The sequence below is a fragment of the Dryobates pubescens genome, chromosome 10, assembly GCF_014839835.1.
Source record: "Dryobates pubescens isolate bDryPub1 chromosome 10, bDryPub1.pri, whole genome shotgun sequence".
In the NCBI taxonomy this organism is placed as follows: domain Eukaryota; kingdom Metazoa; phylum Chordata; class Aves; order Piciformes; family Picidae; genus Dryobates; species Dryobates pubescens.
This window is the reverse complement of record NC_071621.1, coordinates 20750245-20765444: the sequence shown is the minus strand read 5'-3', so window position 1 is coordinate 20765444 and position 15200 is coordinate 20750245. Positions and strand designations below refer to the sequence as shown.

The window sequence follows — 15200 nt, the reverse complement described above, 5'->3', positions numbered from 1 at the left end:
TCCCTGACCAACTATAATCATTTCTAGGTGATAGGTGGTATTAGTGTGGTATTAATGAGAAGTTAATTTGGGAACTGTAAATTGCTGATGAGTGAACACGGCTGAGCCCTCAAATGCTGTGATTATCTGGTTACTGCAAGACACTGGATGTCAGTACTTGAGACTAATTGCATTGCCTAAAATGAAATTTCAGGTGCACTAATTGCAGTCTTTCTTTTCAACAGGCCCATGCTAAAGTCTGGCATCTCTACAATGACCATTTCCGTCCAACTCAAAGGGGGAAAGTGTCCATTGCCCTTAGTTCCCACTGGATAAAACCTCAACATATGACTGAAAAAAACATAAAAGAATGTCAAAAATCCCTTGATTTTGTGCTTGGCTGGTTCGCTAAGCCCATATTTATTGATGGTGACTATCCAGAAAGCATGAGGAGCAATCTTTCTTCTCTGTTGCCTGAATTCAGTGAAGTTGAGAAGAAGTATATCAAGGGAACAGCAGACTTTTTTGCTCTTTCATTTGGAGCTACTCTGAGTTTCCAGCTCTTGGACTCCCGCATGAAATTCCAGCAGTTGGAATCAATAAGCCTAAGGCAGCTCCTTTACTGGATAAGCAGTGAATATAATAACCCCCAAATATTCATTGTGGAGAACAGCTGGTTTGTTTCTGGTAGCACCAAGAGAGATGATGCCAAATATATTTATTATCTCAAAAAGTTCATTATGGAAACTTTAAAAGGTAAGGCTGAGTTTGTATTAATATATACTTGACATAATCATAATGCCAAATAGCCAGCAGAGACATGTTAAAGAACCAAGCCAAAACCTGATTTTATTCTTTTACATTCATCTGAACACTTGGGCTCCAAATTCCTTTACTGGGTTTGTTATTTTCAGCTCTTGAAGACCCTTAATGTCTGCAGATAGCATTTGGTGAGATTGATGATGCTGTCTTTGAAGTCAGGAGGAAAATTTCTGCTGTCTCTGGTGGGAGGAAGTGCAAAATGTGTGTGAACTGTGTTCTCAGTGGATTTAGAGAAATTTCCTGTGTTATTTATTAATAGTTGATTTCCATATCCTAGATGTATGAATGCATATGTACAAAATGTAAGAATGAGTACATGGGAAGGCAAATGTATGCCAGAAGGAGTTCTTAGGAAGAAAACATAAGCCTAAAAGAAGAATTTTTGAAATGAAAAATGGAAGTATTTTCATTCTGCATCTCAGTGTAGCCCTTACACAAATTTTACATTCAGCACAGCTCTGGGTATCAATCACAATAATCTGAATTTAGATCAGTGTAATGAGAACTGAATGCTGTAGGTTATATAATCTAAATTATTTAAATTGTTAACTTAGTATTTTTTCTAAACACTAAGAGAGACACACTGCTGTTACAATTTGAAGGGGGAACTTTAACCTAGTTCCTGGCTGCAAAGACTGAAAGTAAAATAAAATTAGCATTGGATACAAAAGGAAAATGATTATAAGGTCTATATAATTCATTGGCTTGCTAATGGGGATATAGAGTAGTGGCACAAACAGTTCTTTCTCTCTTTTCTTCTTCTGTTGCTTCTGCTTGCAACTCCTCTCTCTTGTGCTGGGGTATCTCTGGTTTGACTACTGTGTGAGCTAATGGGAAGGAGGGAGGGAGTGGGGGAGGAAGTGAAAAGGTCCATCCATGGGGGGTCTTGAGGAGTTTCTGTGTTGTTTATAAATTATAAATATATGTATATATGGTGGAGTCACCATCCCTGGAGGTGTTCAAGAGGGGACTGGACGTGACACTTGGTGCCATGGTTTAGTCATGAGGTCTGTGGTGACAGGTTGGACTTGATGATCTTTGAGGTCTCTTCCAACCTTGGTGATTCTGTGATATATAGTGCATATATTGTATATTGTGTACATATCCATTACATTTCATATTTGTAGATTTTAGTTTGCTTGTAAATAGAGCTTCGTTTGCTTCCATTCCAACCTGAGCGATTTATCTTGGGGTAGTTCTCCAAATTACGTGGCAGGGTAATTTCAACCCACCACAACTACCTTGTATTAAAATTGCTTTGTATTTTCCTATTTCCTTGTGGTGCAGATGTTTTTCAGTCCTGACACCAATAAATCGTTGGGGCTTCCATTTCCATTTTTATTGCCTTTTAATTTCTTAATTTACAATTCAACAATTGATTGTCTACAGATTACTGGTTTTAAAAATGCTAATATTGTAGTTATTAGTTCAGACATGATAGCTCTTGTGCTACCTGCCATTTTCATTCAGGGGATGAGCAAAAATTGTTTACATTTTACCCTCAGTAGTCATGTAGATGCAGAAGATTTCCATGTTTGTTTCATCTGCTATTCCTGAAACCTAATTATTGGAAATAAATTAAAAGGTGAATAAACATAGGAGCCAGTGCATCCAAAATGGGAAGAATGGCATGCAAAAGAGTTGCTAACTTTTGCAAGTACAGTATTACTACTTTGCATGAAGTCAGATAAAGAGCTTACCTTCTTGAAAGTGTTGCTTTCCTGTTACCTGTATTTCTGCTTAGTTTGTAAATTGGACAGGACATACAGGTGTCTGCCTTTTAATCATAGCTGGCTGGAAATCGTCTCAGTTTTCAGCATTTCTTTAATTTAATGTGCCACTCAATAAATAATAACAGCAGTCTGATAGTCTTGTCATCTTAACTTAAGAATACCGGCACTTGGCTAAACTCTTTTACAGAAATAAAGCAGGGACAAGCTGGTTCTGCGGAAGGGAATTTGGTGTCATTATGATGAAAATGATATCACCCAAATCATCTGACATTTGAATCTGCAAAGTTCCATGTATTCCAGTTCCACGTGTTCCATACCTAGGGGAATTTAGTTGAGAAAGATCCACAAAAGGCATCATGTTGTCTGTGGGCAGTCTGGTTGGACAACACCAAAGACAAAGGTGTCTTTCTCAGAGTCTTAGGACATGTCTATTCAGCGCAATAAAGCACTGTTATGTAGACATTCATAACCTATTTACCACAAGATTCACATCAACAGTCATGGGGCCTTGGAGCTATGGCACTAAGAAGCAGGGATGATTAATTTAAACCACATAAGCGTGCTTTTGGTGCTCCCTAGATACGGCCAGTATCTTTGCCTGATTGTGTGTATGCACTGGGTCAGACAAAACAGCTTATTTCTATATCTATGTTAACAACTAAGTGCAGCCCTGTCAGAGAAAACTTGCTGAGTAAAAAGACTTGATCTGGAGGGCCTGATGTCCACACTGTGTTTGTTCCTGAAGCCAATTTCTGGATTAATTTCACCCCAAAGAAACCTAGGTCATGCATCCTGAGACCACTTATTGATGTGAACCAAAGTGTGATGGGAGAGATTTGCTGAAAAGTTTGCTCCTGTTTGCAGTTCAAGTGCTGATGTAGATGTCCATCCTGACACTGAATGCTGTAGACAAGCTCCATACATTTTTTTCAGTTTTTATTTTTTGGCTCTGGGAAAGGGTCTGTTTGTTTGGGATTTACAGCCCTAAGTCCTTTCACTATTTACTGTTATAGATTTTTACATATATATATTATCCACCCCCACCCCCACCCCCCCCCAATACTGTTTAGGGTTGAATAAAGTAAATAGAGCTATAATATACAGTAGAGAACTATTAATTAGAGCTGCAAATTGATTGGATATGTCTTCTTTCATGGGTGGATATCTAACCACTTATTCCAGGGTTGTATTCACTTCCCTGCTCTGTCTCTGATTCAGCAAATAAATTGATTGTTCCTTGTAAAGTGGAGCATTTTGACTGGGAGGGCACACAGGCTCCTCTGTGTCATGATGATCAGCCAAGAGGTTAGGTTATTATATAGGCTGAAATCAGAGTCTTAAGGAGAACTGGAAAAGCCATGTCCTTGACAGGTCAGGACTGAGCTATTGTCAGGTGTCAGGGGGCAAAGCATAGATCCCCAGGAACCTTCCACATGGAACGAGGGGCTGTGGGTTTCAAACACCTCACCTGCATGCCTTGGGATTGGACAGCAACAGAGCAGAGGCTTTTAAGGATCTGTCTATTTGATGTATGTTATGCTTATGGGTATGGCATGGTTGCTTGGACTTTTTCTATACTAATGAACTAAACAGAGCAGGAGCTGCACTGCTGTTTAATTTTTAAGCCATTTCTGGCAGAGTTCTGGCTTGCACAGCAGTGTGATTGTAGGCATGCTGTGGGGTTGCTCAGGTTATTTCCAGCAGGTAGTATGGACAAGGCCACTCAGTTTCAGAAGCAAGGGCAGTTTAGGTTTTAATCAGACTGGTTTGCCATCAACAGACATAAGAAAGATGGGAGACAGAAGAAGAAAGACAATAATTTTTGTTGTGTTTTATCAGTAACATGCAATCCATGTGGAATACTGTGTTTGAGACTGCCAAACTTGTTGGAACTTCCAAAAATTTTTCAAGTTGCTTGTTTGATAGGTAACACTTGAAAGTCAATACATTTTAAAAGAAGGTTTTGAGGAGAGTTTTTATGAGGTACTTAGAAAGTGTAGGAGTGCTGTGTGATGACTTACAGAAGGGGTGAGATGCTGCCCCAAGAGAAATTCTCACTGAGGCGGGTTTACAAAGTGGACCTGGATTGGCTTTTACTCTGCATGTATGCCAGATGTCATAATGGATGCTTGCAGAGGTTAGAAAAATACTGATGTTTGCCAAACTCAAAAAAATCATGATTTTAGGAGGAGAAATATTCCACTTCCTTAGACATTGTCTCATGATATCTTATAGAGACTGGGCCAAATGAATTGCTTTTTTAACCACAGTTCATGTAATTGATTCAAACAGAGCTATGATCAAGAATCCATGTGGTCCTTCCTAACTGATTGTAATGAGGTCCATTAATAAAATCAGGAAGTGAGGAACTTGATATTCTGAAGGTTTCCTGAAATAATACTTTCGGTGTTGCTAGGCTGGAAAATATTTTGTTCAGTCAGTATGCAGTTTGGGTTGATAGAAGACAGTGAGTAATAAAGATAAACTGCTGGCTAGAGAGCCAAACTCAATTTCAAAAGAACATTTAAGAATGTGTATAAATGCATTGCTGAATTAGGGTGGGTCTAATTATGTAATTAAAATAAGCACACTCCTTTGTGCTTTTCTTAAACCGAGCCTTGCCCTGGAACATTTTGCTGAATTTCAGTGTTTGGTACAAATGAAAGTGAGTATCGTTTGCAATCTTACTGCTGTAATGCTGGCAATACTAGCAGATGCCATTAGGCTCAGATGTGAACCTTCAAAGTGTGTAGTGATTCTTGAAAGTCTAACAGTTGACCTAGAGCACAGATGCATTTTTAGAAAACCTTAAATATTTTAGCTGGAAACTACTATGCCGTAAAAGATTCAAATGGGGAAAGTCTGACTGCATTATCACTTCTACTTTAAATCTGTGGTAATAAAAGCTCATAAGCACACCACAGTATCATCAGGGATTTCCCAGTATGTGTTTGTACTGGAGGAGTAGGAGAAAAAGGAGTGTAACTTTTGTTTGCACATGGGGCAGTGCTGCATTAATGGCACTTAAGCTACACTGGAGTGAGCTGCAGTGCTTAGCAGAGTGCAGTGAAGTTACTGGCACAGTAGCTGCAAACGGTTCGAGCACAGTATGCTGTGTTCTGAGGCTGAGGCTTGGCATGCCTAATTAGTAGCACTGCTCAAATCACTGCTGCTCTTTCTAAATTTGGCTTGTTTAATGCCAAGCCAGGTACCTCTGCTGCTTTGCACTGTGCACACGTGACCTGGGAGCTCCCTGAGTGCAGCTGAAATACCTTCCCTGAACACACTTTGAGGCAGGCACCAAGATACTTATCTGACCAGCTGCATTGTTCATACACATCAATACTGCAAACATTGCTGATATGGTGTAATCTACAGAGTGAAAATGAGCACTCTGATCATTTTGGTTTTGTTCTTTCCTCAGCCATCAGGTACGACGGAGTTAATGTGTTTGGCTACACAGTCTGGTCCCTGCTGGATGGCTTCGAATGGCACAGGGGGTACAGCATTCGACGTGGATTGTTTTATGTTGATTTTCAAAGCCATGACAAGAAGCTGATGCCCAAAGCTTCTGTTTTGTTCTATCAAAAGCTGATAGAAAAAAATGGCTTCCCACCATTGCCTGAAAACCAGCCCATAGAAGGTAATTTTCCCTGTGGCTTTGCTTGGGGAATTGTTGACAACTACATTCAGGTGAGTCTGATGATAAAGCTGACAGGCTGTCCAGCCAGATCAGCGCACCAGTTATTATTGATAAGTTTGCTGGATAGACTGTCTTTGCTGATATATATTACCACAGTGCTGCAAAGAGATGTGGCTTTTGTGCCACACACCGTGTCTTTCAGTCTTCACCAGACTTTCCTCATGTGGCCAAGGAGATCCAGTCAGATTGAGATACAACAATGTTTTAGAAAACCATACAGAAATTGAAGGGCATCTGATGCTCATCTTCCCTGGATGTGTTATGTGATCAGTTACTGGAAGTCAGTCCTTTTCAAATGGAAGTTGATTAGATTTGCTAAAGTGTATTTCCAAATGGCATAGTCTATGAAATGAGAATTATTACTGCTTTTTCATGTCCATAATATTAATGGTAATATAGGATCACAGCAGACAAATGCATGTTTTAGAAAACTTCCTTAAAGCTCTTAAAACTCAAGTGGCATGTTTCTACATCTTACTGTATATATCCTTGCCCCCTTGTTAGAAGGTTTCTGTGAGAAAATAACCCCAAACCAGCCAAATACAAAATCAAAACCTCTCAAATACCCAAACAACCAACAAAACAAAAACCCCAAACTACAACCCCCCCCCCCCCCCCAAAAAAAAAGGTAGATGAAATTTCTATATTTATTCTTTGTCATTTTGTGTAGTACTGTAACTGACGAAGACTTGCAGTGTCCCTGGAAAGCATGGAATTAGATCATGGATCCAGTTCATGCCTCTCATTATTTCAACTAAAACTGACACTTTGAGAGAGTCCTTTACATTTTAAGGCTTCATAGAATGAATACAAATAGTGGCTTGGTTATTGTGTCCTTAACACTTTGGCTCTGTATTTCTCAGATGCTATTGTGGCTTGCAGGGCTTCTCTAACCACAGCAGAGAGGTGTAGTTACAGTCAGTACCGAGGCTTGATCCCATAATAGAATTTTTAATTTAAATTCCCCATAAAGACAGGACCTTTCTTAAAGCTAGCATAGAGGGGGCTTGGGTTTTGTTGTTTGTTTGTTTGATTGATTTTCTCACTCCAGAAGTAAGGTCTGACTTTGTTCTCTTGAAAAATACTGCAGCCTCCTTTCCTGGGACACTGATTGCCAAGAAAATTCAACAACCATTATCCTGCTAGCTCCTAGGTAGATTAGGGATTGAAAATAGAATTGCTGCCTTTGGGATCAATAACGGCTATAAAGTTTTGAAGTCAGTCAGCCTAAGACAGTTAAAAAATCCCTCCCATCCCCAGAACCTTCAAAGTTGAATATTTTCATTTCAGAAGCCCATTCAAGCATTTTGTGCTGTAAGACTTAGGTAGTGTGATTTGTAGATGCATCACAGTGGAAGAACTCTTTTGACAGCATTCCCACCGTATTAGTGGCAATGCATGGTTTAGTAATCTACAAGGGACAATTTTCCAGAAAAGCAATTTCCCTCAGACATGCTGTTTTTTATTACTTTCTTCTATAAGCACAGTACTGACCTCTCCGGAGAAAATAGCAACTGATTTTCAGCAGCTTCTTTATGCGGTCTGCAGAGCCTCAGCTACAAGTTGAACACTGGTTGTAGGCTGACACCTGCTTTTCAAACAGAGGGCAGGACAAGGAAATCTGAATTCTAGGGGAAAATGTGCACCCACCAAAAAAGGAAAATAAATAGAAAAGAGGACATATAAACACTTGTGGTACTTGTAATTTGGATCTTTCTTTTAAGAGTTCTGCTGTAGTATGAATGAGGGGATTTCACACTGTGCATTTTTAAAAGTAATTCACTTTTCCATTTTCTAGTCCTTACTGTGTTTGTAGTATACATTTAAAAGCAAAAGTATAATTCTGTGGCACCCTGAGAAGTTAGTTTATCTCCTACTGTGTTGATGTGTCATACAGGCAGTTGTGACATATGAAGACCTAAAGACTTATGGGAAATGTGTTAATTGTTGGAGTGATGTACAGTGGGGTTACTCAGAGGCCCGAAGAAAAATTGATTCAGACATCAACAGTCTGCTGAAATAGCTTGGAAATGAGTTCAGCATGAGTTAAATAAAAAAGGACTGCTTTAGCAAGAAGGAAAAATGTTGCCTGTCAACTGAATTCGTGCTAAAAAGTCAAGTGCAGAACATTACTCATCTTTCATCATAGTCAGGAAAAGAACTGAACACAGAAATTATGTTGCCTTCAGTATTTCTTTTACTGCGTTCAGGGAGTGGTCCTGAATCTGCATCTACTGGGTAATTTGCAACATAATCATTGTGGAGGCCCTACTTCATCCTGAAAGAAAAACATTAAATTACTGTAGTCTTTGCTCAGGATCTGCATCTCTGGAGATCTGTTGCAAGCTTCATTCCATATCCCTGAGCAATCCCTTGTTTCTTATACAGACTGGAGCAATCTGGAGAAGATATAAACGTGGTGAGCATTAGCATAAGTTTGTTTGGAAAGCAGGATGAACGTAATCCATAGATTGGGTACTTTCCTGATGTCACCTGTTAACAGAAAATTAACTCATGTGAGCCAGAGATGTTATCATATCAGAGCTGCAAGAAAGGTGCTGAACACAATGTTTTGACTTATGATATGCTTTTACTATGTTGTGCCTGATGGTTATGATCTTCCCACCTACCTAGAGCAAACAGCTTGAATCTGGTGTTTCTTATTCTATCTAGGTAGACACGACACCCACCCAGTTTCTTGACTCTAATGTTTATGTGTGGGATGTTCACCAGACAAAGAAGCTTATTAAAGTGGATGGAGTTTACACCTCGAAGCGCAAGCATCAGTGTGTTGACTTTGCTGCTATCAGGCTTCAGGTCTCTCTTCTGCAAGAAATGCATGTTACACATTTCCATTTTTCACTGAAATGGTCTTTAATCCTTCCTTTAGGTAACCTGTCTGTCATCAACCACACACTCATGCATTATTATCAGTGTTTTGCTAGTGAACTTCTTAGAGTAAACATAACTCCCGTTGTTGCTTTATGGCAGCCTATGGCTGAGAATCAAGAGCTTCCAGTTCCCCTTGCTAAGTATGGAGCTTGGGAAAACCCAGAAACTGTTGAGGCTTTTGTTGAGTATGCCAAATTCTGCTTTACAAGTCTTGGGGACCATGTCAAATTTTGGATCACAATGAATGAGCCGCCTGTGAAGAACTTGACATACACAGCAGGGCACCACCTGCTGAAAGCCCATGCAAAAGCATGGCATCTTTATGACAAAGAATTCAGGACATCTCAGAAGGGTAAAATATCCATAGCTCTGCAAGCTGACTGGGTAGAACCGGCTTGTCCCTTTTCCAGGAATGACCAAGAAGTTGCTGACAGAATTTTAGAGTTTGACATTGGCTGGCTTGCAGAGCCCATCTTTGGGACTGGTGACTACCCACAGGTGATGAGAGCATGGCTTCACCGAAGAAACAGCGTCGACTTGTATAATTTCCACTTGCCTTATTTCTCAGAAGGTGAAAAGAAGTTAGTACAGGGCTCATTTGATTTTTTTGCCTTGAGTCACTACACTACTACCCTTGTGGGCTGGGAGAAAGAAGATGCGCTGAAATACGACCACTACCTTGAAGTTCAAATGATCAATGACATCACATGGCTGCACTCACCCAGCAGAGCTGCAGTAGTGCCCTGGGGACTGCGTAAATTGCTCAAGTGGGTTAAATCAAAGTACGGTGACGTTCCGGTTTATGTTCTGGCTAATGGAATTGACGACAACCAGAATATGGTGCATGATAAGCTCAGAGTGTATTACATACAGAATTACGTCAATGAAGCTTTAAAAGGTAAGGAACCACACATGGTTTATATACCACAAATCCCAGTATTGGTCTACACTGCATGTGATAGAGTGTATTTAACTTTAAAAAAAGAAATCCTATGCAAAATGTGCCATAAATAAGATGTTATTACAACATAAAGGTTTTCCCTTTTATTGAAGATGGATTAGTGTTACTAAACATCAGGAGGACTGACCTCGCACATATTCTGCATAAGACAGCAGAAAACCTCTGTTGTGGATTTGAAAAATTTAAGTAGATACTTTGTGAGTAGCTCCACACATATTTAGTCAGATTTTCTTATTATTATTTCACTTCTACTGTTGTTTTTCTTTGTTGCTTCTCTTCACCGATGTGCCTCAGGGCTGAGTGTGAGTTCTGTTCCTCAGCTGTCTCTGTATCTTATCCAACAGTGATCTTACCAACAGTGATCTTCATAATAATGCAGCTATCTAGCTCATTATGCCATTTCCTGGACTCTTTCCTGTTATTCAAAGCACAAAAAAGTCTTTTACTCTGTCTCAAAGATTCATAAATTATAAGGCAAAAGGGATGCATTTTGAGTCATCCTGTCATACCACACACCCTGGTTTTCAAGAAAAGCATAAGACCAGAGTGAGATAATTTTTCCACTGAAGATTTTTCCACGTCTCACTATAAGCTGTTGCAATAATTATTTACTGTGTATATATAAAAATCTTACTTTTTAGCTTCAGCTTTAAGCTGCTGTGTGTTCCCATGTGTTTTGACAGGCAGAAAACCATCTCTCTCTTACTTAGCTCTTTGGTTGTAACAGAGACAAAGCTCTTGTGTTCTTTACTATAAAACATGTAGAACCTTTCAATTATTAAATGTTGTCTCATTTGCCAGACTTTTTCTTGAGAGGGGTAAGCCCAGACCTGGAGACACTGTTCCTACCACAGCCACACCTGTATCTCAGGCAGATATAATGGAACCTCTTACCCTTTTACTCCTCTTTGGTACATCTGAGCAGCCATTTTGTCCATGGCAGCTTGTTGGTTATGTGCACTGCGGTTATCTATTAAGATTTCAAACTCAGTTCCAGATTCCTGCCCTGCAGGCTGACCTCTCTCTGCAGAAGTACAGTCTACTTGTTCTTCGACATTCTCACATTAGTTCACGTTCAAATGGCAGTAGCTTGCTTGTGAAAAGCTTGCTACGCTAAGCTAGATTAGGTCCTGGATCTTTGTGTTATTTGCAGACTTCATGAGGATTGGTTTTACTTTTCTTTCACTTAATGTCATTGAATTTATTAATGCTAAAAGCCAGTCTCCATGACCATGGTAGAAATGCACCTACTGTGACAGTTACTTACTGCAATTACATTTCTAGATTTAATAGTTTTACTTGAGACTAGTTGAAATCTGTTTATTATCGGCTTCCCTTGGCCTCATCACATTCTGTTTTCTTGATCCAAATGTCATATAATACCAAGTCAGTTGCCTTGTGAAGTTCTAAGTATATTACATCAAACATCATTACTTTTATTGACCAGCTGATCTCATAAAAAAGATGTCAAGTTAGTTTGACAAGATTTATTGTTCATAAAGCTAAGGTGATTGGCATTAATCATATGTACCTCCTGTAATTCTTATTTATTGAGCTTTGTATAATATATTCTACTCTTTACACAGTGAAAGATGTCTGGCAGTTCCATAGTTTGCTAGGTCATCTTGTCCACTCTGTTAAATATTGGCTTTAACTTCCTCCTCTGTAATTTCCACCTCATTCATTTGCTGAACGTCAAGTGCCCAAGATTTCCAGATTTTTTAAGCACTGGCTGCATGTTTTCTGTGTCTTTAGTTAAAAAAAAAGTGTCTTGGTTATAATTGGACTTGGCTTGGACTTTGGCTATATTTGTACAGGTTCAATACATTTTTTTTTTCTCTATTGTTTCGGTCTTTCCTACCACTTCAATGTTGTTAATGTTTCTGTCCATAGAATGGTTATGTAGTTCAAACTCTGCTGACATGGGCAGGGACACCTTCCATTGGATCATGTTGCTCAAGGCACCATCCAACCTTACCTTGGACATTTCCAGGGAGGAAACATCCACAACTTCCCGAGGCAACTTATTCCAGTTTCTCACCACGCTCACTATAAATTATTTCTTCCTAATAACCAGTCTAAATCTACCATCTTCAAGCCACCCCCCCCCCCCCACCCCCCCATCCTATCACTACAAGCCCTTGTAAAAAGTCCCTCCCTATCTTTCTTGTAGGCCTCCTTCAGGTAGTGGAAGGCTGCTATAAGGTCTCCCCAAAGCCTTCTCTTCTCTGGGCAGCCCCAACTCTCACAGCCTGTCCCCATAGGGGAGGTGCTTCAGCTTTCCAATCATCTTTCTGGCCCTCTTCTGCACCTGCTCCAACAATTCAATGACTCTCTTGTTTCAGCGGCCCCTGTTTTCAAAGTATGTATGGATGTGTGTCTTTTGCTCAGCTCCTGTTAGCCAGGACACCTGCACACCCCCTTTTTTTTACAGAACTTTTGTTATTCATACTGATCTGGTACCAGTGTACTGTAATCACTTCCTTCACCCTTCTTTGATCCAGCCTGGAAATAGCTGGAAATTATAATTGTAGAATTTCAGCTTAACTATCACATGTAAGCCATAAATATGCCTTTCCACCTTCTTCATATTCATCCACCTGGATGAATATGAATATGTCACTGCTAACTAGCCGTAATACTTGCCCTAAAGCTCACTGTCCTGCTTTTGACATCCTGCACTCCTCCAGTGCTTTTGTGCCTCAGTAATACCAGCTTCTTTGTTATCTTTGTGCTTTTGCCCATCTTGTCCTTACACAGGGAGCAAGCTCTTATTCTTAGCATCCTGATTGATTCAGGTTTCTCCAAAACTTGCCTTTTTCCTGCAAGTCCTTGTGCAGTAACTGGTATGAATTACAAATCTTGTGTCCTTTCCTCAGTGTCATGCTGGGGAGGAGTGAGAGGGGCTTTGGTACCTGTGTGCTTTCACCTTAAAGTTCTTTCTCTGTCTTCTTCCTCAAGCTGGTTTCAGGGGCTGCATGTGGCAGCATTTGTGCGTGTAATGTTGCTCACCTGCATTGTTCCAGGGGAGCCAACAGGGTTGTGCAGAAAAATGGCTCCAGGATACAGTTTGGGACCCTTTGGACTGGGGCTATGTTTTTAAGTGCTTTGTACACTGTTTAACTACAACTTCATCAATTGAAAGCAAAGAACAGCAGCAACCATTTATGTAACACCATTAAATCCACATGCAGTTTTACAAACACAAATTAATTGTCCTGGGGAGCAGCTCTGTAAAAGGGTAAGTAAAGATTATTTCATTTCAGTCATGAAAAATACATTAGAGGTGCTAAGTGACTTGCATGTGGCTGCAGAAAGAGGTATTTACAGAGGCATGTGAAAATGCTGCAAGTGTTAGCTTTTCATTGCATGTTTGTCTGTTAGAAGGTATTGCTTTAATTTGTTGAAAATAGTGTTTTGAAAGACAAAGTATTACAGTTTGCATTTACTACTGTGGATTGATTGGTTTTGTCAAGTGGGACTAATGGCTCAAGGTTAATGCTCTAGCTGCTGGACCTCTTCCAGTAGCCACGTTAGCAGTATGGATTGTGGACATGTTCTCAATAAAGACTAATACAGGTCATCTTGGATCAGAAACTCAAGTCAATACAAGAGAGGACTATGATTTGCATAACCTTTCCACCTGCAGTGGTGATATCCCAATGCATGACCTTAGCATGGGTGCATCTTTTTCTGGTGTTACTGTAGCCTGATGTCTTTTGGTTTTGGCTGTCCCCATCAGGAGGTGCTCTGCAAGGCATAAGTAATCAAAGGAACAGGCTGCAGAAATCCAGGTGCAGGAAAACCAAAGCCTGTATTCTTTTCTACATAAAACCAAGAGCCATCTTTTCATGACAGCTCCGTGCTGATCATTAAACATAGTCAGGCACTCACAGCTGTGTTTACCAAGCACAAGGAAATGAATTGCAGGATACTTGCAGATCATACTGTCTGGAAATGGCTGGTGCATTCTTACTTATTATGAGAAACACTTCATAGAGATACATGTACCTTACCTTACTTTGGGGAAGAGAGGTGCAGATGTGGGTTTAACATCCCACTGCCCCTGCTTTAGATACTGGCAAGTGGCATTGCTCTTGAATGCCAAAGTGCCATTTATTCATTTCTTCAACCCTTTGCTTTCTTCCACAGCTTACACCCTGGATAACGTTAACCTGCAAGGATATTTTGTCTATTCTTTTAATGACAAGACTGCTCCTAAATATGGTCTGTACAGTTATGTGGCAAATCAATATGAACCAAAGCCTTCTATGAAACATTACAGAGAAATAATTGACAATAATGGTTTCCCTGATCCTGAAGCTCCTGAGCTGCTGTGCCCAGAAGAGATTGCCTCATGTTCTGAGTGCCACTTCTTCCGAACCAGAAAATCATTGTTAGCCTTTATCTCTTTCATATTTGTTGCTTTTATTGTTACTATATTCTTCATTATGTACTACTCCAAGAGGGTAGAAAAAACGTATAAGTAGAGCTGTCTCTGTGAATCCATCACTCACTGCATTTTTTCTTGCATCCCCTTGGGAAATCTGAAATAAGAGTGCACAATGTTGTGATTGCTTCAGCACTAGGAAGACATTTACATTGCCTGATACTGCAGGACCTTGACACTGGGAAGAGATTGCTAGCATATGGCTTCCAGAAATCATTATCTCTGGTCTAGTACTCTTGGTTTATGAACAGTCCTTAATTCCTGTGGTTGGAGTTGTCTCACAGCTTTGCCTGGGACTTTTTGATGAGCATATGCTTTCTCCTCCTTGATTTTGCCTTGCTGAATTTGACAGGTGAAAGTATGTTTGGATGACATGGAGTGATGGAAGAGCCTGAACATGTATTCTCCATGAGAAGACTGGGGAGAAAGTGGTTAACTTTTCCAAATCAGGATCCAACACTGGTGTTGCTTGATCAGAGTCAAGTTCTGTGACTGGAGTAGAGAATGTGACTGAGCAGAGATGGAGGAGAATTGACCATAACAGTGCCTGGGGAAAGGACAGTCCTTTTCCTAAAGCAGATGTGAGGGGAAGAACGGGAGGACACAAATCTGTGTTGCTAGGAGTGCTCAGTAAATCAGTTAACTACTATTCAGGTTGCT

At 40.1% G+C, this 15200-nt stretch overlaps 1 protein-coding gene across 1 annotated transcript in view; it reads left to right on the top strand.

Annotated features, from left to right (window-relative positions):
* KL (klotho) overlaps positions 1 to 14580 on the top strand; it is a 50412-nt gene extending 35832 nt beyond the window's left edge. Inside the window, exons 2-5 of the mRNA XM_009907069.2 lie at positions 225 to 735; positions 5959 to 6227; positions 8911 to 10027; positions 14243 to 14580. Coding sequence (XP_009905371.2) covers positions 225 to 735; positions 5959 to 6227; positions 8911 to 10027; positions 14243 to 14580 — 2235 coding nt within the window. The remainder of the gene's footprint in view (positions 1 to 224; positions 736 to 5958; positions 6228 to 8910; positions 10028 to 14242) is intronic.
* The last annotated feature ends 620 nt before the right edge of the window (positions 14581 to 15200 follow it).